We start from the raw sequence: 27,009 nt of genomic DNA, 5'->3' as shown, positions 1-27,009 counted from the left end.
GCTCGCTCCGTAGTCCCGGCCTGGCCAGCCCCGCGCGCCCGCTAGCCGCCGCCGCCGCGCCGCCCCGGGCCCGGGTCGGGCCCGCCTCGGGCCCCGCGGCTCCGGAGCCATGAACTTCCAGGCGGGCGGTGGGCAGAGCCCTCAGCAGCAGCAGAGCTTGGCGGCTCCGGGGGCCGGCGGCGGCGGCGGCGGCGCGGGGGGCGGCGGGCAGTTCGGCGGCGCGGGGCCCGGGGCCGGGGGCGGCGGCCCCTCGCAGCAGCTGGCCGGTGGCCCCCCCCAGCAGTTCGCGCTCTCCAACTCGGCGGCCATCCGGGCCGAGATCCAGCGCTTCGAGTCCGTGCATCCTAACATCTACGCCATCTATGATCTGATCGAGCGCATCGAGGATTTGGCGCTGCAGAACCAGATCCGGGAGCACGTCATCTCCATCGAGGGTGAGCAGAGCAGGGCTGCGGGAGCCTGAGTGTGCTGGCCCCTCCATCCCCGGCCCGGGGTTCCACGGGCCCAGACCCACCCAGCTTTCACCCTCAGGGGTCCTTACGCGCCCGAGGTCTGGGCCACGCGGTTTGCTGATCTGCGCTGTAGAGCCCAGGTTCAGGCTTTGGCATATCTCGTCCAGGGACACTTTGGGATTTGGGGATCGGTAACGAGCCAGGGGACACGTTTTCCTTTCATTGTGCTCCAGGGTGTTGTCGCCCCGGGGACGGGTGCGCTCGGAGTTGCGGGGTGGGGAATGGGGGCTGGGCCCAGATCTGGTCAGGCATGGCCAGGGAGGGTGGACGCGACGGATAGCCTCCGCGGGCTGAGAGGTGGGGCCGAGACTCTGGAGGCTTCTTAGCTGCTTCCTGGGCCCTTCCCAGCGATGGGGCTGGGGTTCGGAGCCTCTCCTTAGTGGGTGGCAGCCTTCCCGGGCCCAGCGCCCGCTGGCCTAGGAGGGTGGCGCTCGCCGAGGCTCCCTCTCCCGACTCACACCCCCAATGCCGCCGCGGCCTGGCAGGCGCAGGCCAGGCCTGGCGCGGGGCTGGAGCGCCGCGATCGCGTGGGAGGCGTCGGCTGGTCCCTTGGCGGCTTGGTCGGGTCCCGACCGCGCTGGGCAACCGCGCCTGCTCACTCTGAAGGCTTGCGCGAGGCTGGCGGGCGCCGACTGACCTCCAGGGACGCTGCGCCTGGCGTCAGGGACCGGAAACCCCAGGCTACTGTGCTTCCCAGTTTTCTTTTCTGTGGGCTCTTGAGTCCTGGACTTGTGGCTGCTGAGGGGCACAGTAAGCCGGGGCACGCTGCTGGCAGATGCCCGACTGCCTCTGAAGTAGTGGGAGGCTGCTGTACCTACAGGCACCCCAGTGGCATGGTGACCTTCCAGCAAGCTTGGGCAGATGGCCCTCACCCTTGGCCATCTGCTTCCTTCTCTCACTCTATTTGAAGGGAGACGCCCACCAGCAGGTGGTGGGTCTGGCCTTAGTGGTAATGCAGGGAGAGTTAAGGCCAGTTGCTGATGATGTGGAGTGGACAGGGGCCTGTCCACTACTTGGTCCTTACAGTTAGGGTTACATTCCTATCTTCATCCCCTTGTGTGAGGTTCTTGGGGCTCCTGCACTTGAACACCCCCTTTCTGTTTTTAGCTTCCCTGTAGCTGGGGAAGGAATATTGGGTTCCTTGGGAGTAGAAGGCCCCATTTAGAACTCGGGGCCTGCCCTCTTATTGTAACACTCCAATCTGACTTCCTTCTGTCCTTTTCCCAACCTGCTCTCATCTCCTCCCTCTCAAGGCTGAGTTCACTCTGAACTAATTAGGTGACTGAAAAAACTCATTAACATGGATCTGAGTAAATGGCCTGAATCATCATTGTGGCTGGGGACCAGGGGATGGCATTTGTGTGAGCCCAGGGCCCCAAACAGAGGAGATGTACTTTTTTCCCCCTAGATCTGAAGGTGGTGGGGTAGGGAAAAACCTTCCCTGAGCTTCAATGTCACCTGGAGGAAATATGAAGTTCTTGATTAACTCCAAGGTGAACTCCCCAGCCCTTTAGAGAGGTGAAGATATTTGGTGGACAGTCACAGAATGCGGGAGACTCTTCTGTGCTGTGAAGGCTATGATTCTGGGATATACTTGGGTTTTTTATTTTAAATTCATCATAACAGGCAGAATTTCCCCTCCCTCTTGACCAACTTCCCCATTGTGGTTTGGAAATACCCCACTGTTCCATCTGCTTAGCCTGGAAGTTTGGTATTGCTCTCATGAAATCCTGGGACTTGATGTCTCACTGTCACCAGACCAGTCCAGTTGCTCCTCACCCATCTGTCCTCAGCTCTTTGCCATCCCTTCCCCATCCCTGCTGCCCTGCTCTCTGGGGAGGCCTCCTGGCTCCTTCCCCCTTCTCCTCCTTCCCAACCTCTCTCTTGGAATCTGTCTCTGTTACCCCCACCCCTGCTGGCTTTCTCACTTCTGTCGCCCCAGCTTTTCTGCTGTAGGCAGGCTTCAAAAAAATCCAGACTCCTTCTCCCATTTCGGCCCTGTATGCTTCCTGCTGTAGAGCTCTCCATCTGCCAAACCATATTGCTTCTGTCCTGCAAGGCATGTCCCCACCTTCCAAGGTGGAGGGAAACAGCAACTTCTTGGGTGTGTCAGGAAAGAGCCCCCTGTGGGCTGAGCAGACTTGGGCTGGCTGTTACATAAACAGAACCTCCCAGGAGCCTGTGCTTCCAGGGAGGGAACCTCTTTGTGGAAAGGGGCAATATTTCAGAGCCCAAGAAACCCTCTTGTTTTGGCCAGTGCTTTGGTGGAGGGTTTTTGTTTTGTTTTGTTTTGTGGTGCTGGGGGTTGAACCCAGGGCCTTATGCATGTGAGGGGAGCACTCTACCAATTGAGCTCTATCCCCAGCCCGTTGGTGGAGGGTTTATTTGTTGCAGCTCTGAAAGTGACAGAACCATTTGGCACTGAGGAAGCTCCATGAGCATCTGATCTTCTGGCCTCTCTCGGCTTCTCTCAGCCACCCCGGTCCTATGTCCAGGGCTGGAGGAAGCCGGGGACTGTTAGGTTTTCCTGTGTTGCAGGACAGGATTTGGGGGAAGGGGGCAGATTATTTTGCGAAGTTCCTTTCCTACTAAAGGCCAAAGCTAGAGAAAACTTGTCCATCACTTTGTCTTCGAGAAAACAAGAGAAGTGCCTCCCTGAGCCGGCATGGGGCCTGGAAGGCACACCATACACAGGACCTGTGAGCCACCTCACCTCCTGGGGCAGGAAGAAGGGGACTAGGAAAAGGAAGGAGAGGAAGCTGATAGGACTGGGGAAAGGAGGTGCCTGGCTCTCCCTCTGCACTGCTCTCTCCCAGGGAAGAGGGTGGTCCTCTGACACATTGATCTCTTAGAAAGAGGGATGCAGGAGAACCAGGGTCAAAATCCAGATGAGGGACACCAGGCCAAGCCAGCCAGGATCCAGGAGAAGCTGTTGGGAGAAGTAGCCCTGGTGGGGCAGGGTGGGAGGGATGTCCTGGCAGGTGGCCTGGAAAGGCCTGCTGGCCCCTGAGCAGGTGTGCCTGGGAGTGCTGCTCCCTGGGGATGGCGCAGGCAGGCAGGACTCTGGGCCTGGAAGTGGACCATGACTCTGTGTGTGTGTGTGTGTGTGTGTGTGTGTGTGCGCGCGCGCGCGCCATATGGCTACTATTGTGTGTGCAGGAACTGGGCTTTGTCAGCTGGATGACTTGTTCAGTTTCCCCTAGAGTTCGTGGGTTTTTTTAGAATGGAGTTCCTTTGAGCATTCCAGCTGGCCTGGCTGGGCTCTTCTCACCCTTGCCCGCTCACTCCTGAAGTTCCCAGTTTGCCCGCCTACCCTGGTTGTGGGTACAGTGACATCCTAGAGAGAGTAAGGTAAAGAAATGTGGATTTCTTCCTGTTTGGTTCAAGCCTAGGCTAAGCAGAGAAGGAGCACCAGCTGGGGTTAGATATGTTGGGGGAGCTCAGAGGGACCTTACTGGAGGGTCCCAGTCTCAGCATCCACACCATTCCTGGTGGGGCTCCCTCAGGCCTGTCTGTATTATAGTGGGCCCTGTGTTTCCCAAGACAACCTTATGATGGGGAAAGGATAGGAATGATGATTCTGTTTGGAGACTGGAAGCTCTCCTGAACCAGTTTGTCTTGCTTCCTGTTCTGGGGGTGGTCTCCACCTTGGCCGTGACTTTCACTGTGGGACCTGCTGGGCATTACTCAGGCCAGGATCCCTAAAGGGCTCCTATTGGAGTGGTCTGGAATGGGCCAGATCCATTTCTTTCTCTGTTACTCTCTTGGTCATTTGGGCAGTTGGCTGCTTTAGGAATGAAATAGCCACTTCAGGAGTGGCTACTTATGTAGGACTTTGCACACCAGGGTTCTAGGAATTCTGCAAAAGGGAATACTCATGTGGGTGCTGGTAGGCAGGGAAGCTGTGTTTGTTCCAGATCCATTTATGTAGCTCCTACTGTGTGGCCCAGTTGCATCTGGCACCTCAGAAAGCAGGAGAACAAAGGGGAGGATGGGGGAGAGGATACAGGAAGTGCTGGGCTTGGCTGCCCTGGGGAGAAAGGCTCAGCAACAGCAGAGGTCAGAAGGCACTGGGAGTGGTAGCAATAAAGCCCAGATTTTCAGAAAACCAGGGCAGAGCTCAGAGACCTGGGGAGACTCATCAAGTTCCCTGCCCTCAAGGTCAGAAGGGAGGCTGGGAAAGCTACCCCAGCCTTATCATAGACTGCATGACCTCAAGGTCAGCCAGGTGGAAAACTTCCCTCATTCCACTCAATCCATGGCCTCTGAACCACCTTACCAACAAAACAGCCCTTCCTCCTAAGTACCGCATCATCTATTTCTTCTTTCCTCAGATGATTGCCAGGCCTAGAGCGGCTGGGGCCTGAAGGCACATAGAGCTATTCAAGGCACAGCAAGGTGGTAGTGAACATGGTGGATTCTGTGTATCTGTAGGGGACAGGTGGGTCAGACAGGCAGGACTCTGGGGAAGGAATTATTAATGCTTCCTTCTATTTTTTTCCACCCTCCCATGTTCTAAGAAACCATTGGGGGGCTGGTGCTTCCCCTTGCAGGACACAGGGTATTCTGGGAAGGTTCAGACAGGAGTCGGGGATGGGGTGCATATCCGTGGGCTTGCCCTGACTGTACCCACACTGTGCATTTGTACCTGTAAGCCCTCTGCCAGCTGTCTTCACACCTTTGGCACAGACAAGGAGGGAGCTCTGCCTTTTTTTGGAAAGCAGGCATCGCTTGAGAGTACTAAGGTTTGGGGCAAACCCTTCAGCTCCCAATGGCACTGTGTGAACATTGACCCACATTGCTGCATTCACTTTGTACTACATAGGTAACTTGAAGTTAAGTTTAATCCGATTGTTTCCTTCTGCCTCCCAGCTGCACTCCACTGCACAGGCCCAGGGCAAGGAGCAGGATGGAGCCTGGGCTGCATGGAGCCTGCTCTGGAGTAGGTCAGGGAGGTGAGCAGGCCATGCAGGTGCACAGTGTGCCTGTTAACGCTCTTTCATCTTCCAGCCCCATCCTGGAGACTGGAGGAGGCCTCTTCACCACCACGTGGCTTCCACTCATGTTCTCTGAGGAACCTCTTTTTTTTTTTTTTTTAAATGTTATTTTTCAGTTTTCCGTGGACACAACATTTTTTTTTTTTTTTAATTTTTTGTGGTGCTGAGGATCGAACCCAGTGCCCCATGCCCCGCGCATGCCAGGCGAGCACGTTACTGCTTGAGCCACATCCCCAGCCCGAGGAACCTCTTTTTTAGGTTGGCAAGTGACCTGTCCATTTTGCACACAGGATAGCGTATGACTTAGAGTAGCCTTCCTGAGGCCACAGAGCCCGGGATTTTGCCTGGTGTTCCAACTCCAAGTCAGGTGCTACTCCCTCAATATGGATAGACTAGAGAAGTTTTGGCCAACTGGCACGGGTCAGCCTGGACAGATGGCTTCTAGGGAAGCTTTTTGAGAATCAAACCACCCTGGAGCCTAACTCACGAAAGCTGTTAGAGTATAACTTAGGATGGATCAGACTCTTCTTTGCTCTAATATTCTTTTGGGTGTCTTGAATCTCCAACCAGGCGGTGGCACTCGGGGGTATCACTCCTGTCCATGAGATGTATGGGTGTAGCATGCATGGAAAGATGCTTGTTCCATAAACAAATAAAAATACATTTAAAAAAATTTTTTTTCATTTAAGCCAATCGTGGTGGTGCACGCCACTGATTCTAGCTATGCAGGAGGCTGGGAGGCAGAAGGATGGCAAGCTGGAGGTCAGCCTGGGCAACTTGGTAGGTCTCAAAAAATAGAAAGGGCTGATGGTGTAGCTCAGTGGTAGAGCCACCCCTGCGTTCAATCCCTGGTACCACACATGCAAAAAAAATTTCATTCAAATATATGTGTCAGCATTGAAAGTAAGTGCATCCTTGCTGTTACCAACTCGGGTGCAGAAGGAAGTCGAACATGGCTGTCCTACCTGGAGTTTCTATTGTCAGTGGGCTGCTGGGCTCCCTTCTATTCTAGACTCTTTTCCATCACGGCTGTTGGACCAGTTTCATATTATTGGTGTTTCATAGCAAAGGTGGGGCTTTGTGGAGGATGGTACATGGGGAGAGGGTGTTCCTCAGTCATTTTCTTATCTGGCAGCTCTTGGAGTGGGAAGCAAAAAGACCTGGGTCCTTGTCCCTGCTCTGCCTCTACCTGGCTGGGAAAGCTGTGGCAAGTGGCCTCATGGCTCTGGGCCTACTCTTCCTAGAGTCCCATTCTGCTTGGGTCTGCACAGGCAGCCCTGTAGTGGGAATACCGCTTTCTGGTCTGGTTCCCTTTGTGAAGTAAGGGACCAAGCTGGACTCGGAGCTGTGTCCCAAGCCTGCCTTATCTCTTGTGGCACTCTGAGACATGCTGCCTTGAGCCCTCAGGGAGCTCATAACTAGAAGAGACCCTGTAGGGAGATGGGAGGTTTTCTGTCCCTCAGTTGCCTCATCTGAAATGGGGAAGGGGTGTCATAACAAAGCCAGGGTCTCAGTCTTGACCATGCTGAGGATCTGCAAGGTCACACATATACCTTGCTTGGGACAGTGGCTGGCACATAGTAAGCACATGTTGACTGGAGACATTATTCTAGAAGGCTGCTCAGTATCCTATTTATGGAAAGGGTATGCTGTTTATTACCTACATCCTTGTACATTTGTCTGATCATTTCCTTTGGACAAATTCCCAGAAGAAAATGGTAAGACTATAGATTATGCACATTTTTAGGACTTTTGCTGCCGTTCTGACTCCCAGGGGTAGAGACAGCCTTTTTCCTGTCCTGCTTCCCTGGCAGGTAAGGGAAAATAAAGATTAAATGCTCTTCCTTGGGGTTACTCTGATTACTGTTTATATTTATTTAGATATTTATTTACTAGTAAGAATCATTAAAACTTTTTGTTGGGGCTGGGGATGCAGCTCAGTGGCAGAGCACTCGTAGCATGCATGAGGCCCTTTGTTCCATTCCCAACAACAACCACAAAAATTTTTTTTTTGATAATTTTAATATTTTTTTTTTTTAGTTTTTGGCGGACACAATATCTTTGTTTGTATGTGATGCTGAGGATCGAACCCGGGCCGCACACATGCCAGGCCAGCGCGCTACCACTTGAGCCACATCCCCAGCCCACAAAATATTTTTTTATTGCACATTTCCATTTGGCTTAATTCTGTTCCTTTCCTTTACTCAATTTTCTCTCTTTTTTTATTTTTTTGAGAATTTTAATATTTATTTTTCAGTTTTTTCGTTGGACACAACATCTTTCTTTGTATGTGGTGCTGAGGATTGAACCCGGGCCGCAAGCATGCCAGGCGAGCGTGCTACCGCTTGAGCCACATCCCCAGCCCCTTCTCTCTTTTTTTAAAAAACAAAACAAAACAAAACATTTTTTTAGCCCCTTATTCCTCTGCTGTGTGGGGCACAGAGTATATAGGCAGGGGCTGCTTTCTTTGTTTTGCTGTGCTGGAGGTGGAACCCAGGGCCTCATGCATGACAGACAAGCAAGTGCTCTTATCCCTGAGCCACATCCCCACCTTCTACTCCCCCCGCCGCTGGGGATTGAACCCAGGGATGCTCTACTACCGATCTATACCTCCTCACTCTTTTTATGTATTTTTAAGATTTCAAGACAGGGTCTCACTAAGTTGCTGAGGCTGGCCTTGAACTTGCTGTCTTCCTGCTGCAGCCTCCCAAGTAGCACAGTATTCTAGGCGTATGCTGTGCACCCGGCTTCAGATTCCTCTTGTTTTGTTGCTCTTTTTTTCTGATCAAATTTAAAACAATTTTAATCACTCTTATGTAGATTTTTCTAAGTCACATGTTTCTCTATCGGAAGTTGGGCCCCGTCACCGTCTCCCTCAGTGCCTTGGCTTCTCTGCCTGGAGGATTGTTAAATAGACCCTAAAGGAAGGCCCTGGAGCTTTTGTTTGAGAAGAGTTGTAAAGGTTTGACAGCTTACTCTGCAGCTCCCCTGCCTGGTTATTGCTTCTAGATTGTTCTAGACTGTTCTGCATTGGTGAAGTGGTTGGAGCCTATATAGGGAGAGTACGAACCTGCTCCAGAGACCGGCTGCCTAGATCTGAATCTCAGAACTACCTCTCTGGAGCTTTGTGCCCTTGGGTGAGTCCCTTGACTTCTCTGTGTCTTGTCTTCATCCTTGGGGAAATAGGGGTTATCAGCATCTGGTTCATAGTACAGCCATCAAATGAGCAAACAAATGTGAATCCTGGGGACAGCCTCTGTGTACAGGAGAAGCTCCTGTGTGGTGGCCGTCATGTCCATCCTCAGAAGCTGGCGTGGCATCTCCCTTTGCAGGCTGGAGAAGCAAGACTGAGGAGATGGCATGGGTGTGGCACCTTGTTTCTGTCTGCTCCTGAACCCCAGTATGGGCACTTAGCGGGCAGAGTGTGCGCACATTGGGTAGCCTAGCTAAGCCCAGGGCCAAGGGTGCCAAGTTGGCATTTGAGGTTCCAGTTATGGGTACATGTCCTGGGGACCCTGTATTGTCATATGTCTGCATGTTCACACAGGCACCTAACATTATCTCTTATTTTATTGTTCTGTCCGTTTGAAAGTTTCTTTTCTAGGAGCGCTGTGCAGTAGACTTAGGTGAACCATGTATGAATTTAAGTTTTCAATTAATCAATTAAAAAAGTAAAAAAAAAAAAAGTAGAATTTTTATTATTATTATTAGTAGTAGTATTATGTGGGGGGGTAGTGCTGGGGATAAAACCTAGGACCTTGAAAATACTACCACTGACCTGTACCCTGCGCCCTTTTCTTATTTTATTTTGAAGTGGGGTTTCACTAAGTTGCTGAGACTGACCTGAACTTGTGATCTTCCTGCCCCAGTTTCTTGTGTTGCAAGGGTTATAGGTGTGTGCTACTGCATTTGGTTTGTGAAATTCTTTTTTTTTTTTACAGTTTTCTTCAGCAGAATTCTACCTCTGTGGTATATCCCTAGCCCCTCACTCCCTTTTAAATTTTTTTATTTTGAAAGAGGGACTTGATAAATTGTTGAGGCTGGCCTCAAATTTGCCATCTTCCTGTCTCCGTCTCCCAAGTTGGTGGGATTCATAATGTATTCTATTTAATCCAATATAGCCAACATATTCTTATTTTAACATAGAAATTTTTGGTGAGATATACTGCACTTTTTTTTTTTTTTCATATTAAGTCTAAAAAATCCACTCTGCGTTTAACCCCCTTGGACCTCTTCATTTAGACTGGTCGCATTTCCAGTGCTCATAGACACAAGGGACCAATGATTCTGGTGTGTTACCTAACAGATAACAAACAAAGAAACTTGTTGGTTGTGGAAATTGGACATGTAAGCATTTATTTATTTATTTATTTTTAGAGAGAGAGAGAGAGAAATAAGTGTTTATTTTTGATTCACCCTTTCAGAGGCTTGCATTTAAAATTTTACAGTGTTGTGTCTTTCCTGCAAGTACTGCTGTTTTCATTTAGTTGCTCAACAAGTATTTACTGAGCACTTACAGCTGCTGTGGAAAGTGATCGCAGACATCGTTTCGAGGTGTCATTATTCACAGTGGTTCTTCATCCTGTGTATTTTCTTAAAACCTGGAAGGCAGCTGCTGTTGTGGGGAGAGTCACAGGACTTGTCCATGTTCGGGCTTCGTGGCAAATCAGATGGACATCTAGAGGCCTCCTCCAGGCCTGAAGTGTCACCTCGCTCAGATCTTTCTCTCCTGGCTTTGCTCCTGTTCATGGGAGGTGCTGTCCTGCGGCTCTTTTGAGGGCTCCCTCATCACATTCTGAGCTACCTGTGGGCCTCAGGGGAGCCAGCCCTCCTAGCCATCACAGCCTGGAAGATGCTTGGTGAGAGATGGGGCCCTGAGCCCCATCCGAGGACCCCTTTACAAGTAGGAAGTGATCTCACAGTGACCAAGCAGTTCCAGGCTTACTTGGAGAGCTGGGAGTGCCTCACTCCCAAGTGCTGCCTTCAGTTTCCAGGACAAGGCCCCTTGCCCTCACCAAGAACAAGTGCTGCCTGCTCTGCTCAGTGCCTGCCCACACAGGCCACCCTTGCCCCCTTCTGGTAGCCCCCTGCCTATCCTGGCTCACTCTGCCCACCTTTAGTTCCCCCAAAGCCCTGGCCTAATCCCGCTGGTGGCCTGGAGCAGCTGCTGCCTTTCTCTGCTGGACCCTGAGCCCTGGGTCCTGGCCAGCGCCAGGCCTGGCTCAGTGGATGATTGAACCCTGAGGAGTCTCCCTGTCTCTGTGCTGGGTCAGAAAAGCCGGGTCTCCTGAGTCTGCACTTGTGACCCAGCTCAGGAATGTCCTGTAGGACTTGAGGCCAGGGCTGCTCTGGGCCAGCAGAGGTGCTGCCTGGGGCTCTCTCAGGCCAGCTGGGGACAGGGGTAGTGAGGAAGTGTTTCTAGGCCTTTGGCACTGTCTCCTTGGGGCCCGAGGGGGAGAAGCCAGACATGGGGACCTGTCACTTGAGGTTCTGAGGAGCCTGTGGGATTCCATCCTGCTCCGTGGCCCGTGAGAAGGTGGCAGTGTATTGATTGCCCTGCAGGGGTCAAAGCCAGGACTCAGGAAGTCACGGGAGTCACAATGACCTGATTTTTAGCTCACGTTCCTGCTGGGCCGCCCAGCTTGCCCCTTAGACACAGATAGAGCTGCTGGTCACCTGTTCAGTTAGGAAATCCTCCAGGAAGTGCAGTGTGACTCTCTCCCAGCTGAGGCTGGGAACTGGGGTACAGTGAGACAGGGTGAAGGGACCCAGGTGACAGTGGGGTCTGAGATAAAGAAGGAAGCTCACGGGGTGGCGGCCACCTTTCTTTCTCTGTGGTGTGGGGACAGTGAGCCCCACCAAGCTGTGAGGGTCAGGTGGGGGGTCCCTTGAATCCAGGGTAGGGGACACCAATGATTTCACATCAGGAAAGAGGAGTAGAAGAGACTGAGACACAGACTTAAGTCCAAATAGTTACATATTGATACTCTGCATGGTGGCTCCGAGGGCAGGCTCCGAGGGCAGGCTCCGAGGGCAGCCGTGGGAGCAGCCCTGGAGTATGCCGGCGTCTTCCTTCCCCCGAGATATGAGAACTCTGCACTGCACTTCATGAGCATTGGGCCCACCCAAGAGACACGGAAGATGCACTTCCTGGGGATCTGGAGAGGGCTGAGGAGGGCCCAGAACAGGCTGAGCTGGGAGGGAGGAGGCTCAGAGAGGTTGGAAGAAATGATTTCATGGGTATGTCTGAGAGGCCACTTTCCTGCCCCTCTCTCTGCTCCTGGGCGGGCAGGGTAGGCTGGTGTCCAGGTGGAAGGATCCACGGGGTGAAGGCAGGGTGATGAAGGGGTCCGAACCTGGGGACCACAGCACCATAGCCTTTTCTTCCAAGGTACCCCAAACTTGATCAGCGTAATTTATTTCTGTCACAAGCAGGGGTAGCAGTGACAGCCCTGCCAGGCATCCAGGCTAGGACCTGGCCTTGGGAATGTGCTGTCCTGAGCAGGAGTAGACTGAGGTCAGGAGCAGGTAGTGGTGAGCTGGTACCAAAGGAAATCGTGCTGACAGAACAGCCAGGAACCTTGTCTTGGGAGAATCCAGGAGCCTGTCAAGGGCAGTGAGTGAGCTACTGCAGTACCAAGGCCTGGGCGTGAGGTGGCCTAGGGGGTGCCGCAGCAGACCTGCTGCCCCCGACGGTCACCACCACACAGGGTTTACTGGAGTAGTGATTTTATCATGAAAGCTGCAGGCATAGAGTGTTTTTAAACTATGCAAACGTGCCACCCCACACTCTAGCACTTTGTGTTTGTGCTGCAAATGTCACAAGATTGACGGCTCTTGCTGTGGGTGATGGGGAGTTACAGGGCTGGGGCGGCAGGACCTGCCCTGCCATCTCAGAGGGAGCAGCAAGGAAAGCATGACTTCCTCTTAAAGCTCCAGAGGAGGCCCCTATTCCCTCCTCATTCTTGTCTTCGTGTAGTTTTTAGAACATCCTTTCAGGGTGCGTGTTGATAGCCCTCGGGCAGGTGAGGAAACTGAGGCATGGAGGCCAAGGAATCCGCCCAGGCTTCTCACTCATCCTGGGGGAGGCAGAGCCCGGACCCAGGAGGCCTGGCCTCGAAGCTTGTGCTCTGCCCAGGATGTGCTACTGTTCCATGAAGAAATGATAAAACTTTTTAAAATAGGGGAGAAAATTATAAGACTACTGGATAACCTTGGCATGAGGGCTCCTCCTAAGCCACCCAGGAGGCCAGAATCTGTAGAGGAGATGACAGCTCACTTCTCCAGCATTTTTTTTTTAATGACATTGAAAATTTTGATTGTTTTGTTTTACCCCATGTGTTCTCTTCTCTCTCTTCCTCTCATTTTCCCAGGCAGTTGCTGGCATGATGATGCTTCTCCCTGTCTGGGACAGGCTTCTCCAGAGGCCAGGCACATCCTCTCTGTGACCATAATGCCAGTGTGGCACCCAGGGAAACTAACAGGATTTCTCTAATACCATTTAATAGCTGATCCATAATCAGATTTTGCCGGTTATTCCCAGAATGTCTTGTATGGCCTTGGTTTTCCAGTTGCAGAGGGAGCTGGGAAGGACCAGGGGCTCACATGGGACCTTTTCCCAGCACCCCGGCTTTCTGAAGAGTTAGGCAGTTCTGGTGGGGATGGTCTTTGTTCCAGAAGCTTGCAATGGCAGCCACCTGGGGAGGTTGCACTTGCCTCTTCCCAAGTGCTGCCCGTGAACTTTGTCTAGAAGCTTGACAGGAAACCATCCTGGCATGTGCTGCAGGCCTGCATCGAGGTTGGCAGGGTAACAGCTGCCAGGGGTCCTAGTTCGGGGGATTCACCCCCTTAGTAAGCAGTCTGTGGGGGTGACACTCCGACCCCCTCAGCTCCCCTGCATGGCTTTTGCATGCTTAAACAACCTTTGCCTGCATTGGCAGTCACGGGATTGTGAAAGGTGACTTACTTTCTATACACACACACACACACACACACACACACATTTTTTAGTTGCAGTTGGGCACAATACCTTTATTTTATTTATTTATTGTTATGTGGTGCTAAGGGCCTTGCATGTGCTAGGTGAGCATTCTAAACTGAGCCACAACCCCAGCCCCTGAAAGGTGACTTTGTAATCTCGATGCCCGTCTGCCATCAGGGATGTTCTGTCAGGAAAGCCTCTCCCACCCTGACCTTTTAGCATCCCTTCGCGTCTTGGATTTGTGTCCTTGTTCAGGGGTTATAGTCCATTATGAAATTATGTGGTTCAGTCCTTTTTCTGTAGTACATGGTGCGTGTGCACCACATAAAACGTTAGCACGCCTGTTCCGCAGAGTCCCCAGAAGTAAAGAGGAAAAAAATCCAGGAGAACATCAGGCAAAGGACAGGGTCCGAGAAGGAAGAGAAGGAAACATGCTGTCGGAACATGACGAGGGGCGCCCTCGCCAGCAGTCAGGGAATGCAGATGCAGAGGCAGGTGCTGCACTCCTGTCCCAACGGCAGCAAGGGAGTCACTGCTGATGCTTCGCGGTGGGCAGCTGGGCATTCCCCACTCGGCGGTGGTGAGTGGGCACGAAGAGTGAGTCAGGCCATCTACCAGTCTCGAACCCAGTCATCCTGCCCTTCAGAGAGCTCCTGGTGGAAAGGAGATGTAGGTCCACAGGTGCTGATTATAGCCTGGCTTGGCCTCAGCAGGGCAGTGGTGAGGAACGGAGGAACGTCGCACTATGACATGTCACCAAGCCGACACTGGAGTGGGCCAGGCTGAGCCCACTGACCCAAGGAGGCTGCCAAAGTATCCAGTCTGCACTGGCCCTCAGTGTTCTGGGCTGGGGCAGCTTGGTGACACATCAGAGGCAGAGCCCTGTTGTAGTGTGATGGGGTAGGGGCAGGGATGACACCCAGGAAGCCCTTGTGTTTTCAAATCCTAAAATAAAGATCCCTGGCATCGCCCACCCCAAACTTACTTGGGATCCTACCCTGACTCTGCCTTTTGTTCCCAGGTGGAACAGTCTTCCATTTCTGTTGGTTCTTTTTTTTTGGGAGGTGCTGGGGATTGAACCCAGGGCCCTGTGCATGCAGGGCAAATACTCTACCAACTGAGCTATATCCCCAGCGCCTCTGTTAACTTCTTTTTATAAAAGTAATGAACCCCTGATGGGCACAGTGGCACACGCCTGTAATCCCAGCAGCTCAGGAGGCTGAGACAGGAGTTCAAAGCCAGCCTCAGCAATGATGAGGCACTAAGCAACTCAGGGAGACCCTGTCTGTAAATGAAATACAAAATAGGGCTGGGGATGTGGCTCAGTGGTTGCGTGCCCCTGAGTTCAATCCCCGGAACCCCCCCAAAAAAGTAATGAACCTTCCAGGAACACTTCAGAAAGCAGAGTGAAATATACATTAAGAAAGATATGAAGAGGCAGGAAAAATCGCGTCACCCAACCAGGTGCAAGCAGGTGGCCGTGACACCATTTCCATATGTTGCTTTCTTTTTCTATGTTTTACACAAGTCCTTGTCGCGTAGTTTATTTTTTTGTGGTGCTAGGGAATCAAACCCAGGGCCTCGCGCATGGAATGCAAGCTGCTTTACCACTCAGCTCTATCCCCAGCCCAGGATTTTGTATCTGGTTTTTCGAAAAAGAATAAGTGTGGCCACCTGTGCAGGCCTGATGTTCAGAGCTTCCTGGCCTCTGGGCGGCTGTGCCATTTTCTCCTTTTGTAAATGCCATGTGTCCCTGGGAGGGGAGCCCTGGCAGCCAGAGATCCGTGTTCATGCCTTGTGGCCCAGGGATCGGGGAGCAGGGAGTCAGGGATGGGAGATCAGTGAGGGGGAATCTGAGAGGACTCTTTTTTTGGTACTGGGGACTGAACCCAGGGTCCCTTTACCACTGAGCCAAATCCCCAGCCCGTTTTTTATTTTGAGTCAGGGCCTTGCTAAATTGCTGAGCCTGGCCTTGAATTTGCAAGCTACCTGCCTTAGCCTCCTGCCAACGGGATTACAGGTCTACACCACCATGCCGGGCTCAGAGGGCTTTTTTGGGGAGGGGGGATCTGCTTCCTTTAGAAGGAAGGCCAAGGCTGGGCTGTTCCTGGATGGGGAGGAGGAGAAGGTAGGTGGGAGCTGCTTGAAATCTGAACTCTGACTTTGGAGAGGTTCAGGCTTCAGGCATCGCTCTGCAGGCCCTGAGTCAGCAGAGACTGCCGCAGGCCAGGGAAGCAATGACCAGGCCTGAGGAGGCCAAGGGCATGTTAGCCAGCTGAGCAGATGGCCTGGATTCAAATCACCTACTGGCTGGTGACCAAGTTACTTGGCTCTTCATCTGTAACTGGGGAGATTCCTGGCACCTTTCTCCCAGGGTTAAGTGGGTTAATGTGTCAAGTGCCCAGAGGGCCATCATGTTCAGCAGGGTGTTGCTATTAGCAAGTGGCCAGTGGCGTCCCATGTGGCTGCTGCCTTGGGGATCTAGGGCACACATCCGTTACTCAGTTGTCTGGGGGACACTGGCCAGAGGCTGTGTGCCCCCTGGAGGAGGCCCAGGAGCCCACATTCCACAGCATAAGGTGAGAGCACATTGAACATGAGCTTGTGCTCAGGCAGAAGATTCACTGTGGCTGTGCAGAGGAGGCCAGGTGCTGTGGGGCCCCCCAAACTGTTCCATGGATGAGGCGATTCCAGGCCCTACTCTTGTAAAGTCCATCATGGGAATTCAGCTGCAGTAAACTTTTGTCCTCTGGATGACTCTCAGGCTACTTGAGCCATTTGTTGTTGTTGTTAAAATAACATACATGGGGCTATATATAGCTCAGTGGAAGAGCGCTTGCCTAGCATATGTGAGGCACTGGGTTTGATTCTCAGCACCACAAATAAATGAACAAATAAATAAATAAAGGCATTCTGTCCATCTACAACTACAAAAAAATTAAAATAAAAAATAACATACACTGTTCCCTCTCCTACACCCATGCATCTGACCCAGCCCCCTTCTTTGAGACCCTGAATGTATGCATGTGTTTCTGCACTCTTAGCAGTCCTCTGTGTTGGTCCTCAAAATTAGTGCAGTTATTTGAGCACTTTATTGCATTTTCCTTTTACAAAAAATATTTTATCTTTGTAAAAAAAGTAGGAAGCTAATAAAAGTGCTAGAACTGCTGATAAGAAATGGAGAGTTCATAAACTTGGACACATTTTAGAGACACATTTGACTGCACGAAACAGATTTGTAACTCATGGGACTTCATCTGAACTTGTGTATTCAATTTTGAAGGGAAAGAATAGCATTTAAAAGCAATTGAAATGGCCAGGGGTGCCTGTAATCCCAGCAACTCAAGAACTGAGGCAGGAGCATTCTAATTTTGAGACCAGCTTCAGCAATTTAGCAAGGCCCTAAGCAACTTTTCGAGGCCCTGTCTCAAAATAAAAAGGACTGGGGATGTGGCTCAGTGGGTATGCACTCCTGGGTTCAATCCCCAGTACCAACAAAACAAAAACAACCCCACAACACCTGAAATGCAGGAGGTGGGTCAGAATTGTGAGGAGCCAGTGCACCTCGGGTGTGTATGAAAGGTCCCGTGGAAGCCTGAAGCCTGAAGCCTGAAGCCTGAAGCTCCTCTACAGATGCTCTTGCAGTCTGCCGCCACTCTGGCCTGGGGTGATTGGTGATGGCATAAAGAGGGACCAGCTCCTGGCCCAGTGCAGGCCCCGGGTGGAAATTGCCCGAGCCATTCCCCTGAGAATTAACTGGCTTGCTGGGCAGAGCTAGGCGTGCCAGGTGGTCCTCGGTAGATCCTTGATACCTCCTTTTAAGCCTGATGTCAGGCAGCTGCCCCAGCTGGTTAGAGCAGGAGGTGGTGTCAGGGACACTCTCAGGGCCTTAGACTGTGGCTGACAGAATCTCTGTGCTCCACTCTGCCTCGAGGTGATGCAGGTGGCTCCAGGGGCCACTCACACGCCTCCTCTTAGCAGATACTCAAAAAATAATACTGGAGGTTTGGAGGTCCAAGCACTGGCCAGGGAGTATTGGGCCTCGCCCAGGTTCTACCACTGACTCTGTGCAACATTGGACAAGGCACTTCCCTTCTCTACACATCAGTGTCATTACCTCTAAAAGTAAAGGACAGAGCCAAGCTTTGAATTCTGAACCTGAAATCCATGGCAGGACTTTGGGGAATAGGAATCTCCTACCAAAACCACCCTTGTGTTCATCTGCACGCGCACTGATTTCTCTGTAGAGTTCATTGCTTGGTAGTGTGAAGGGCTGCATTGGCAAAGTACTGCACACTGGGGGCTTCAAGGAACAGAAAGTCACTGTCCCAGAGGACAGTCCAACAGTCACTGTCCTAGAGGACAGAGGTCTGAGATCAAGGTGTCAGCGGACCTCCTTCCAAAGGTGTTAGGGACAGGTCTGTTCCAGGCCTCTCTCCAAGGCCTGTGGCTAGCCATCCTCTCCCTGTGTCCCTTTGTGTTGCAGTCCCTCTGTATGTCTCACCCAGCCTTCCCCCTCCTTTTATATTTTAATTAGGTATCTATGACAGCAGAATGCATTTTGATTCCAACCACAGCACAAGTTTTCATTTCTCAGGTTGTGCATGATGTAGCGTCCCACCATACGTGCAGTCATACACGTACCTAGGATAATGATGTCCATCTCATTCCACCATCTTTCCTGCCCCTATGCCCTCTCCCCATCCTCCCTCTCCTTTGCCCAATCAAAGTTCCTCCATTTTTCCCATGACCCCCCCACCCCCATTATGGATCATCATCCACTTATCAGAGAGAACATTTCAGCCGTTGTTTTTTTGGGATTGGTTTACTTCACTTAGCATCATATTCTCCGATTCCATCCATTTACCTACAAATGCCATAATTTTATTCTTTTAATGCTGAATAATATTCCATTGTGTATATATACCACATTTTCTTTATCCATTCATCTATTGAAGGGTATCTAAGTTGGTTCCACAGTTTAGCTATTGTGAATTGAGCTGCTATAAACATTGATGTGACTGTGTTACTATAGTGTGCTGATTTTAAGTCCTTTGGGTATAGACCAAGGAGTGGGATCACCTTTTCCCCCCTTTTAGTCATTTATTTGTATGTGGTGCTGAGAATTGAACATAGTGCCTCACACACACTAGGCAAGTGCCCTACCACTGAGCCACAATCCAGTCCCAGCTTTCCCCTTTTGATGAGGGTAATGGTCGTGGGGTCAGGTCCTCCCCTACTCCAGTGTGACTTCATCTTAACCAACGATGACCCTGTTTTTACATAAGGTTATTTCTGTAGTTCTGGGGTTGGGACTAGGGTCCCCCTAGCTTGGAGGTCTCTTAGAGAAGAGATTGGAGGAGCCAACCCAGCCTTAGCCACAGGGGGCTGATATGAACCTGCCACGGTCATAGACTGACTGAGGAGGCTGGCACCAGTTTAAATCACTCTTGTGTCCTACAAGGCCAAGTAGGAATAGCTCCTTTTACTGGTCACCTGCTCCACCAGGCTCTGTGGCCCACCAATCACATCATTGCTGTGCCCTGCTTCAGCTGGGAGTTGGGGTTTCTTCTGGCTTGCAGACTCAGTCTGAGACTCAGCAGATGGTAAGTGGCACTGGCTAGAAAGTGCTGCAATCTGCATTTGAGCCCTGCTGTCCACACAGGAAGCTGGTCCCACCAGCACACCATTGTGCCTCTGCACTTGGAGACTGTATAGATTATTTTGCCTGAGATAGTCACCTCAACAGACTGTCCCAGACAGGAACCATCTCTTTTTTATGCCTGTCTCCCTCCCCACAAGGGGAACAAAACCCCTAGCACACAGTTCGGCTTGGCAGAAATATTCGCTCATTCATTCACTGACGGAGATGGCTGTACACCTTCTGTGAGCCCTGCAGAGTTCTTTTGGGAAAGAAAACCTCTGGGAGTCATGTGTGTTAGTGTCAGCAGAGGGGCCACCGAGATGGCGGGGCTGTCAAGGAAGGGATGTTGCAGCTGAGACCCAAGTGACCTCAAGGACAAACAGGTATAGAGGCCCTGGGTGGAGAATAGGCGTGGCCTGGTAGACACTGTGTGGCTGGGTGGCGGGTGGGTGGTTCCAGGTGAGATCGGTGGGGTCTGGGCAGGGAGTGAGGAGTCTGGTGTTGGGACTGAGAGCTACTGCAGAGCTTTAATGGAGGTAATGAGGTCATGGGGAAAATAGATTGGCAGTGCAATGGGGTGGGCATAGGTGGGCTGTTAAAAAGATGGTATAGTGATAGGGCGGGGCGTGGGGGGGAGGCAGAGCCCACAGGAGGGAGTGGTAAGAAAGACCGTGAGGCCACCCTGCTAGGTCTTGGTTGAGCAGCTCCAGAGCCAGTGCTGTGCATTTGCAGATGGGGGGGGCACTGGCCAAAGTGGCTTAGAGGCGGACTTTGGAGGCTAATTGTTGGCTGTAGCACAGAAGGATTGTCTTCAGGCTGTACAAGGGTGGCCACCCAAGATCTTCTCCCCTCTTCTTGGTTTCCTAATCCCCATCCCACAGCTTACACACCAGCCCTCCTGAAGCCTTGGTGTGCCCCTTACTGCCTCCTGAGTGGCCTTGACAACCCAAAGGGGCTGCGGGTCCTGCCAGCTTCCCCCGCCCTACCACACAGCCTGCACTCCCGGCCTCAGGAAGATGCTTTGCTGCCACCGTGTGGACAGGAAGAGTCCTACCTGTCTTGGAGGCCAGTGTGGCTCTGGGACCACACAGGTCACCAGAAGCCTGAATGAAGCCTTTCCCTGCGGTCAGTCACAAGCTTTGGTCTCCAGGAGCAAGCTGGTCCTTCTTCATCTTGGAGAAGGAGGATATCCACCAGTTTCCTGCACATTGTGTGGGCTGCAGCCCGGCACAACCCCGTTTTTATCAGCACATCAGCCAGCAAACACTGGGTGGAGAGCTGGGGCGAGGCCTGTGGGACTCCTGTGGCAGAGCTGCCCTTTGTTTCTAGCTCAGGACCTGCATTGTCCTCTTCTTTTTTTAAAAAAAGTAGTTGTAGTTGGATAACATGCCTTTATTTTATTTATTTTTATGTGGTGTTAAGGCTGGAACCCAGTGCCTCCCGATGCTAGGCAAGTGCTCTGCCACTGAGTCACAACTCCAGCCCAGCATTCTCTCTCTCTCTCTTTTTTTTTTTTTTTTTTTAGAGAGAGAGAGAATTTTAATATTTATTTTTTAGTCTTCGGCAGATACAACATCTTTGTATGTGGTGCTGAGGATCGAACCCTGGCCGCATGCATGCCAGGCGAACGCGCTACCGCTTGAGCCACATCCCCAGCCCCCCAGCATTCTCTTGATGGCATCTCATGTCTCACCTCTACCCATGGTCCTTCTGTTTTTGTGGAACAGCCCCTCTGACCCCAGACGCCTGTGCATATCCGAGAAGGGCATCTGAGCACCAGGAAGCCCCTCCTGCCCTCTCTACCCCAAGGGAGGTTGTTCAGCCTGTCCCAGAATCTCCACTGCAGGCATCTGTGAGAAGTTTCATCTTAAATCTCCCAGAAATTTGCAGGAAATTTTCAGCCCCTGAGAGGCAAAGTGCTTTTGGTGGCCTGAGGAAATAGCAAACCCAAGGGCTAGTTTTATGTTTGGTCCTCTTTAGGGCTTGCCAGCATGGAGCTTTTTAGGGCTGCCTTCTTTGCTGTAGGCTCACTGGGTAGTGCTATGAGGTAGAGCTGTGTTTGCTGCATGTCTTTGGAGCAGTCTTGTCAGATGGGACATCCTCCCTGACCTGGGGATAGCCCAGGAGGACCTGGGGTTGGCCCATGAGGAAGAGGTGTATGCCTGTGGCTACTTTTCTCTTTGGAGTCTTCCACTGACCTGATACATTGAGACACTTATGTGGGAGCAGATGCTCTTCCTTCTATAGTTTTTATGGGTCAAGAAAAGTTTCCGGGAAAAGAGGATGCAGACAGGTAAAGAAGAGGAAGCTGTCTATGCTTGGGAATTGGCCCAGGATGAGCTTTTTGCCTGGATGGATTCTTCAGGTGCAGTGGAACCTGGGAGCCTATGTCCTCTTAAGTGTCATTTTTCTTTCAAGGACTGGGCACTGTTGCCTGCCTTCTCTGACTCGTGTGTGTGTGTGTGTGTGTGTGTGTGTGTGTGTGTGTATACCACGCAAGCCATGTGACCAGCACTTATGGGCTGGAGCTTTCTCCCTTCTGACCCATCCTGGTGTTCTCCACTGAGGAAGAGTGCTAAATGCTAAAGCAACATACCCATGTTAGCCATCTTGTCCTCTGTCCCCCTCGTCCCCAAACTGGCTCCCGCAACTCCTGCTTAGGGCTTGCATTTTCATTAGCTGGGGGAAGACTTGCGAACGGTCAGCCTTATTCTTTTTGAGGCAGGATAATCCCTATGCTTGTGAGAGAAAGCACAGATGGACAGAGGCAGATAGGCACGTCTAGGTAGAAAGACTACCTTGTTCTTTTGATCTGAAGCTCAGAAAGTTTGGCAGACTTGCACGTGAGTATTGGGTTGTGTTCTTGTCTCTGTGCCTGCCTGAGGATCTGGGAAAGGCTTCTCTGTGGAGTGGTCTATGGTATATGGGGGAATGTGCTTCCTGGAGAGAAGCAGCCTTCCTCAACACTGTTAATAACTAGTCCCATGAAGATGTGAACTGCCCCAGAGATCCAGCCCAGGACTTGGGAGTTTCCAGCCCTCCTTTCTGCCAGAGCACCTAGGATAGGGAGGCCCTGCCTTCCCAGGCATTCCCCCAGCCCCAGCCCCCTCAGGAATGTGCAGCTTTTATCTCTACTAACTTAGACCACAGAGTTCTAAAGCTCAAAGGGACATTGGGATGCTGAAGGGGACACTGGAAATAGGGTGGGACTGGGGTGGAGAGTCTTGGGAGTATAATCTTTTCCAAGGAAGTTCAGGCCCCTCACCCCTTGCCACTACCTAAACTGGTTTCTCCTGATCTGCTAGGCCGCCTGTGGTTGTACTTTGTGAATTGTGGTGCGCTGGCTGTCTCAGGGACCTGGGAAAGAAAGGAGTGATTTGACTATGCACAACTCCTGCCCCGTTTTGGGGTGGTCCCACATTTTCTGGGTGCAGCACACTTCATGAAACTAATAGAGTTTGGGGTGCTTCCATTTACAGAGTGCCAGGTGCCAGCCAGTACTGGAAGCCACCTTGTTGCCTTCATCTGGACATGGGCAGATGAAGTGAGCAGCCAGGGAATGGCCACTGAAGGCTCAGAAGTGAGTCACTGTGGTCTGGGCCTGGAAGTTATCTTTTGATTTTTCTGCTGCCCTTAGGCAGGAGGACACTTAGCCCAGACAGATGAGTATCTTTTGGATCTTCAGAGGGAAAAAAAGGGGGATAGCTCAGTCATTAACAGGAGCTGGTGGTAGCATCCAACAGCTCTCTTCCTCAGAATGTCTAGCCAAAAATTGAGACAGGATTGCCTTGTTCAAGCTCCTCATTTTACAAATGAGGAATGTGAGGCCCAGAGAGGGCATAGGCTTGGTCATTACTCCTAATTTGACCTCTTTTTTTTTTTTTTTTAAAGAGAGAGTGAGAGAGGAGGGAGAGAAAGAGAGAGAGAGGGAGAGAGAGAGAGAATTTTAATATTTATTTTTCAGTTATGGGCAGGCACAACATCTTTGTTTGTATGTGGTGCTGAGGATCGAACCCGGGCAGCACGCATGCCAGGCGAGCGCGCTACCGCTTGAGCCACATCCTCAGCCCCCCTAATTTGACCTCTTAATGAAAGACCTCCTGTCCTTGGCCCTTATGGTTGCTCTGCCTTTCAAGAAAGAGAAAATGGTCAACTTTTCTCCAGAACCGTGCCTAGTGTGTGGTGTACTCAAGGACTGTTATTTATTTGGCCTGCTCTTAATGACAACTCCTTACCTACCTGCCCAGTCCTAGGAGGAGCCCTGGGCTGGAATTTCCTGTTTTCTGCGGGCTCCCAGGGGCTGCCCCAGCAGGCCGGCTCCCCTGCTCCACCGATCCTAGGTGTTCCAGGCCAGACTTGCCGCCTCTCTCGCCTGACTGGGCTTGCTCCCAGCCGCTCCAGGTCTGGGCTTGCCGGCTGCGAGGTGGAAGAGTTGAGGGACTCGGTGGGCCCACACCAGGTGCCCAGAGGCCGGAGGTCTGTGCGCCCCGGCTGCGGGCCCTGGCCTGGGCCCAGCCCCGCGCCCCTCGCCATGGGCCTGGCCCTCGCCATTGGGCCCTGAGCATGGAGCGGGGCTGGCCGCCCGGGGACAGCTACGGCGGGGAGCGGCCCTCCGCCTGCCGCCGCGCCCTCAGTGTTTGCGACTCGCTGGACCTGCACAGCGCCCCGGCCGGCCGGACCGCCGCCGCCCTGCAGGCCGCCCTGTGCGCCGCGAGCGAGCAGCCGGCGCGGCCGCGGAGCGTATGCTCGGGCAGCTCGGGGCCGGCCCCCACTGGTGCCCGTGGCCTGCTACTTGGCCTCCTGCGCCCGCGCTTTGGCCGCCGGAGCCCCGCGCCCTCGGGGCGGCCCGGCTCGCCCGCACCCAGCCCAGTGGCCAGCCCCACGGCCAGCCCCGCTCCGATCCGGCGCATCCGTGCCCCCGGGGAGCCTGCGCTGCGGCCGCGGCCCACCAGCATGACGTTCCTGGAGGTGAACCGTCTGGAGCTGGCGGCGGCCGAGGCGCCGGGCGCGGGGCTGGGGCGCGCCGGCAGCGCGGGCTTCCTGCGAGGCGCATCGCTGTGGAGCAGCCAGCGCTGGCAGGTGTTCCGCGGTAGCGGCGGGCGCGGCGCCGAGGGTCCCCGGCGCGGTCTGTCGGCGCTGAAGAAGAGCTTCAGCTTCCGCCTGCGCCGCGGCCAGGAGATCCGGCGCTCCGAGTCGGGGCTGCTGGCCCGGCCGCCCCGCGCGCGCACACGCAGCGACGGCGACGCCAGCTCCCTGGGCGCCTTTTCTAGCCGCCGCGACCTGCTGGGCGCCGAGGTCCCAAGCGCTGCGCCAGAGTCCAGCCGCCCCCGCGCCGCCGCCAGCCTCTGGAGGCTGCTCACCAGCCGCTTCCGCCGGAGGGAGCCCGCGCCCGCCGCGCCACTGTGGAGCCGCAGGGCGGCCGCCGCCCCCGGGCTCCTGAGCGCGCCGAGCGGTAAGGGGATGCAGCGCCTCCTGGGTGGCCTTTCTGGTTGGAGTCTGGCAGGAAACTGAGGGCTTGAGTGAGAATCTGCCAGGAACCCACCTGGTCAAGGCAAGCGCGCCGTGTGGGCCTGGAGTAGATGGGTCCCTCCAAGTGTCATCAGTGCTGCAGTTGGTATCTGGGGTCATCAGCAGTGTCCAGAAGAGATGGCAGTGGGAAAGGAGGAATCCGGGCCAGAGCAGGCTATGGCCCTGCCCCAGCATCCTAGAATAGGAGAGTAGGAAGGGTTCTAGTTCACATCCCCACCCCCTTATTTGGCACATGCAGAATTGAGGCCCAGGAAAGGAAGGTGCTCTGTAGAGTCAGATGTCTCTAGGCTGGACTCAGCAGCTTCCTAGCTCCTAGTCTGGGGTTGACCTCTCACTGTGAGGGGACCTGGTTATGATAACTACTCTGAAACAACCTGGGGGCAGTGTGTCTGGGAGCCAGGGAGAAGCAGGGCTGCCCAGACAAAGGCCAGCCCAGGCTGGGCCAGCAGGAGCTTGCTGGAGGCTGTAGGTGGAAACTTGGAGGGCAAAGGAGCTGGGGGCCGGCCATCAGAGGACAATGGTAGCTGGCAACTTCCCTTCTCTGTGAGAAGCCCTGCCTGACTCAGGGGCTAGTGGTGCTGGAAGTGTTTGAAGGGAAGGGAGTCTGGAGGTGGGCCCCCAGCTAAGGAGGAGCTTGGGAAAGGGATTGGGGCAGGGCAGAGTAGATATGGCCTCATTGGACCTGCCTCTAAGAACAGGGCCAGGTAAAGCTACTCCCTCTTTACTCTGGCTCAGGAATGCAGTGGGTGGCCCCACCCTGCCAAGGGTGAGCAGTTCCTACTTGCAGGAGGCCAGCCCCTCTGCCAGATGCTCTGCCCATTTTGGGTCTGGTCTGAGACTTGTTGGAGTGGCCTCTAACCTGGATGAGAGGTACCCTGAAACTAAGCCAGGTGGGTAATACCTGCTGGAGCATAAAGAGGAAAAAGAGGGATACAAGTCTAAGGCCAGAGAGGACTGAGACTGAGCCCTTAGTCTATTCCTAAAGATTGACTTTGGGCCGAGAGTGATGGCCTATGCCTGTGATCCCAGTGGCTAGGGAAGCTGAGATAAGAGGATTGAGAGTTCAAAGCCAGCCTCAGCAACTGCAAGGCTGCTAAGCAACTCACTGAGACCTTGTCTCTAAATAAAATACAAAATAGGGCTGGGGATGTGGCTCAGTGGTCAAGTGCCCCTGAGTTCAATCCCTAGTAAACCCCCACCCCCACCCCCCCCCCCAAAAAAAAAGATTGACTTTGGCTTAGAAAGAATCTTCCTGCTACTCCCTAGGGAACTAGGGGTGAGCTTCAAGGTCTCGTGGAAGACAGTGCTATCCTCTGGCCTTGGCCAAGAGGGACATTATAGGACACACTGGTGGTGGCAGTTAAGACAGTTGTGTGTGCCATAGTGGCCCTGATGGGGTGGCTCTGTCTTCACAGATTCATTTGTGAACAGTCAGGAGTGGACCCTGAGCCGCTCTGTGCCGGAGCTTAAAGTGGTGAGTGGGCCCGAGAGAAGCCCTGGCAGTTCTGTGGCTGGGTGGGACAGGTTTAGAATGGTGGGTCTGGGCTTGGCTTCTTCTGAGCCTCTTCCCTCCCCGTGGCCCGCCCTCTCCCTTCAGCCCTGGTCTTCTCCCTGATGCCTCTGATCACTGCTTACCCCTTCCTCTCCTGCAGGGCATAGTGGGGAACCTGTCTAGTGGGAAGTCAGCCCTGGTGCACCGCTATCTGACAGGGACCTATGTCCAGGAGGAGTCCCCTGAAGGTGAGCTGTAAGGCCAGCCTGGCCCAGAGACTGGCCACGTGGACCTCTTCTCCTCCACACTGTGGGCCCTTTCCTTTCCCATCCTCCTGTCTCCTCCACTGGGAGCTTAGGTTTCTGCTTTGCCTGGCCCCTATGGGCCTTTCCTCCAAGTTTGGTCCTGACTCTGCACTCCATCCTAGGGGGTCGGTTTAAGAAGGAGATTGTGGTGGACGGCCAAAGTTACCTGTTGCTGATCCGAGATGAAGGAGGCCCCCCTGAGCTCCAGGTGATGCTCCTGCCGGGGCCCTTGGTTTCCGGTTGGGACTGGGCAAAGTTGTGTGTCTGGGGACAAGAGACTGTTAGGATCCTCCATTCCTTGGCCCTCGCAGTGTGGGAGTCTGTAGGCCCAGGCAAGTGTGCTAACTCTGCTTGGTCTCCCTAGTTTGCTGCCTGGGTGGATGCGGTGGTGTTTGTGTTCAGCCTGGAGGATGAAATCAGCTTCCAGACAGTGTACAACTACTTCCTGCGGCTCTGCAGCTTCCGCAATGCCAGCGAGGTGCCCATGGTGCTAGTGGGCACACAGGGTGAGGCGGGGCCTGCCTGAGTCTTCAAGGGAGCAGAGGTTGG

At 53.2% G+C, this 27,009-nt stretch overlaps 1 protein-coding gene and 1 non-coding gene across 5 annotated transcripts in view; one reads left to right on the top strand and one right to left on the bottom strand.

Moving 5' to 3' along the window:
* Positions 1-65: 65 nt before the first annotated feature.
* Positions 66-27,009, top strand: part of Agap3 (ArfGAP with GTPase domain, ankyrin repeat and PH domain 3) — a 52,452-nt gene continuing 25,508 nt past the window's right edge. For 2 of the 4 annotated variants that reach the window (XM_076831899.1, XM_076831922.1), the window contains exons 1-5: positions 66-434; positions 26,079-26,137; positions 26,316-26,403; positions 26,583-26,668; positions 26,825-26,966. In XM_076831899.1, the coding sequence (XP_076688014.1) occupies positions 110-434; positions 26,079-26,137; positions 26,316-26,403; positions 26,583-26,668; positions 26,825-26,966 (700 nt within the window). In that variant the 5' untranslated portion in view covers positions 66-109. Of the gene's footprint in view, positions 435-23,697; positions 24,587-26,078; positions 26,138-26,315; positions 26,404-26,582; positions 26,669-26,824; positions 26,967-27,009 lie in introns of those variants that run through there. The other 2 variants (XM_076831907.1, XM_076831913.1) reach the window with 2 other exon arrangements.
* Positions 14,550-14,622, bottom strand: Trnaa-ugc (transfer RNA alanine (anticodon UGC)). Its single transcript has one exon. It is a non-coding gene; the product is annotated as a tRNA-Ala (tRNA).

The sequence above is a fragment of the Callospermophilus lateralis genome, chromosome 1, assembly GCF_048772815.1.
Source record: "Callospermophilus lateralis isolate mCalLat2 chromosome 1, mCalLat2.hap1, whole genome shotgun sequence".
NCBI classification, from domain to species: domain Eukaryota; kingdom Metazoa; phylum Chordata; class Mammalia; order Rodentia; family Sciuridae; genus Callospermophilus; species Callospermophilus lateralis.
This window is presented reverse-complemented; position numbering and strand designations above follow the sequence as displayed.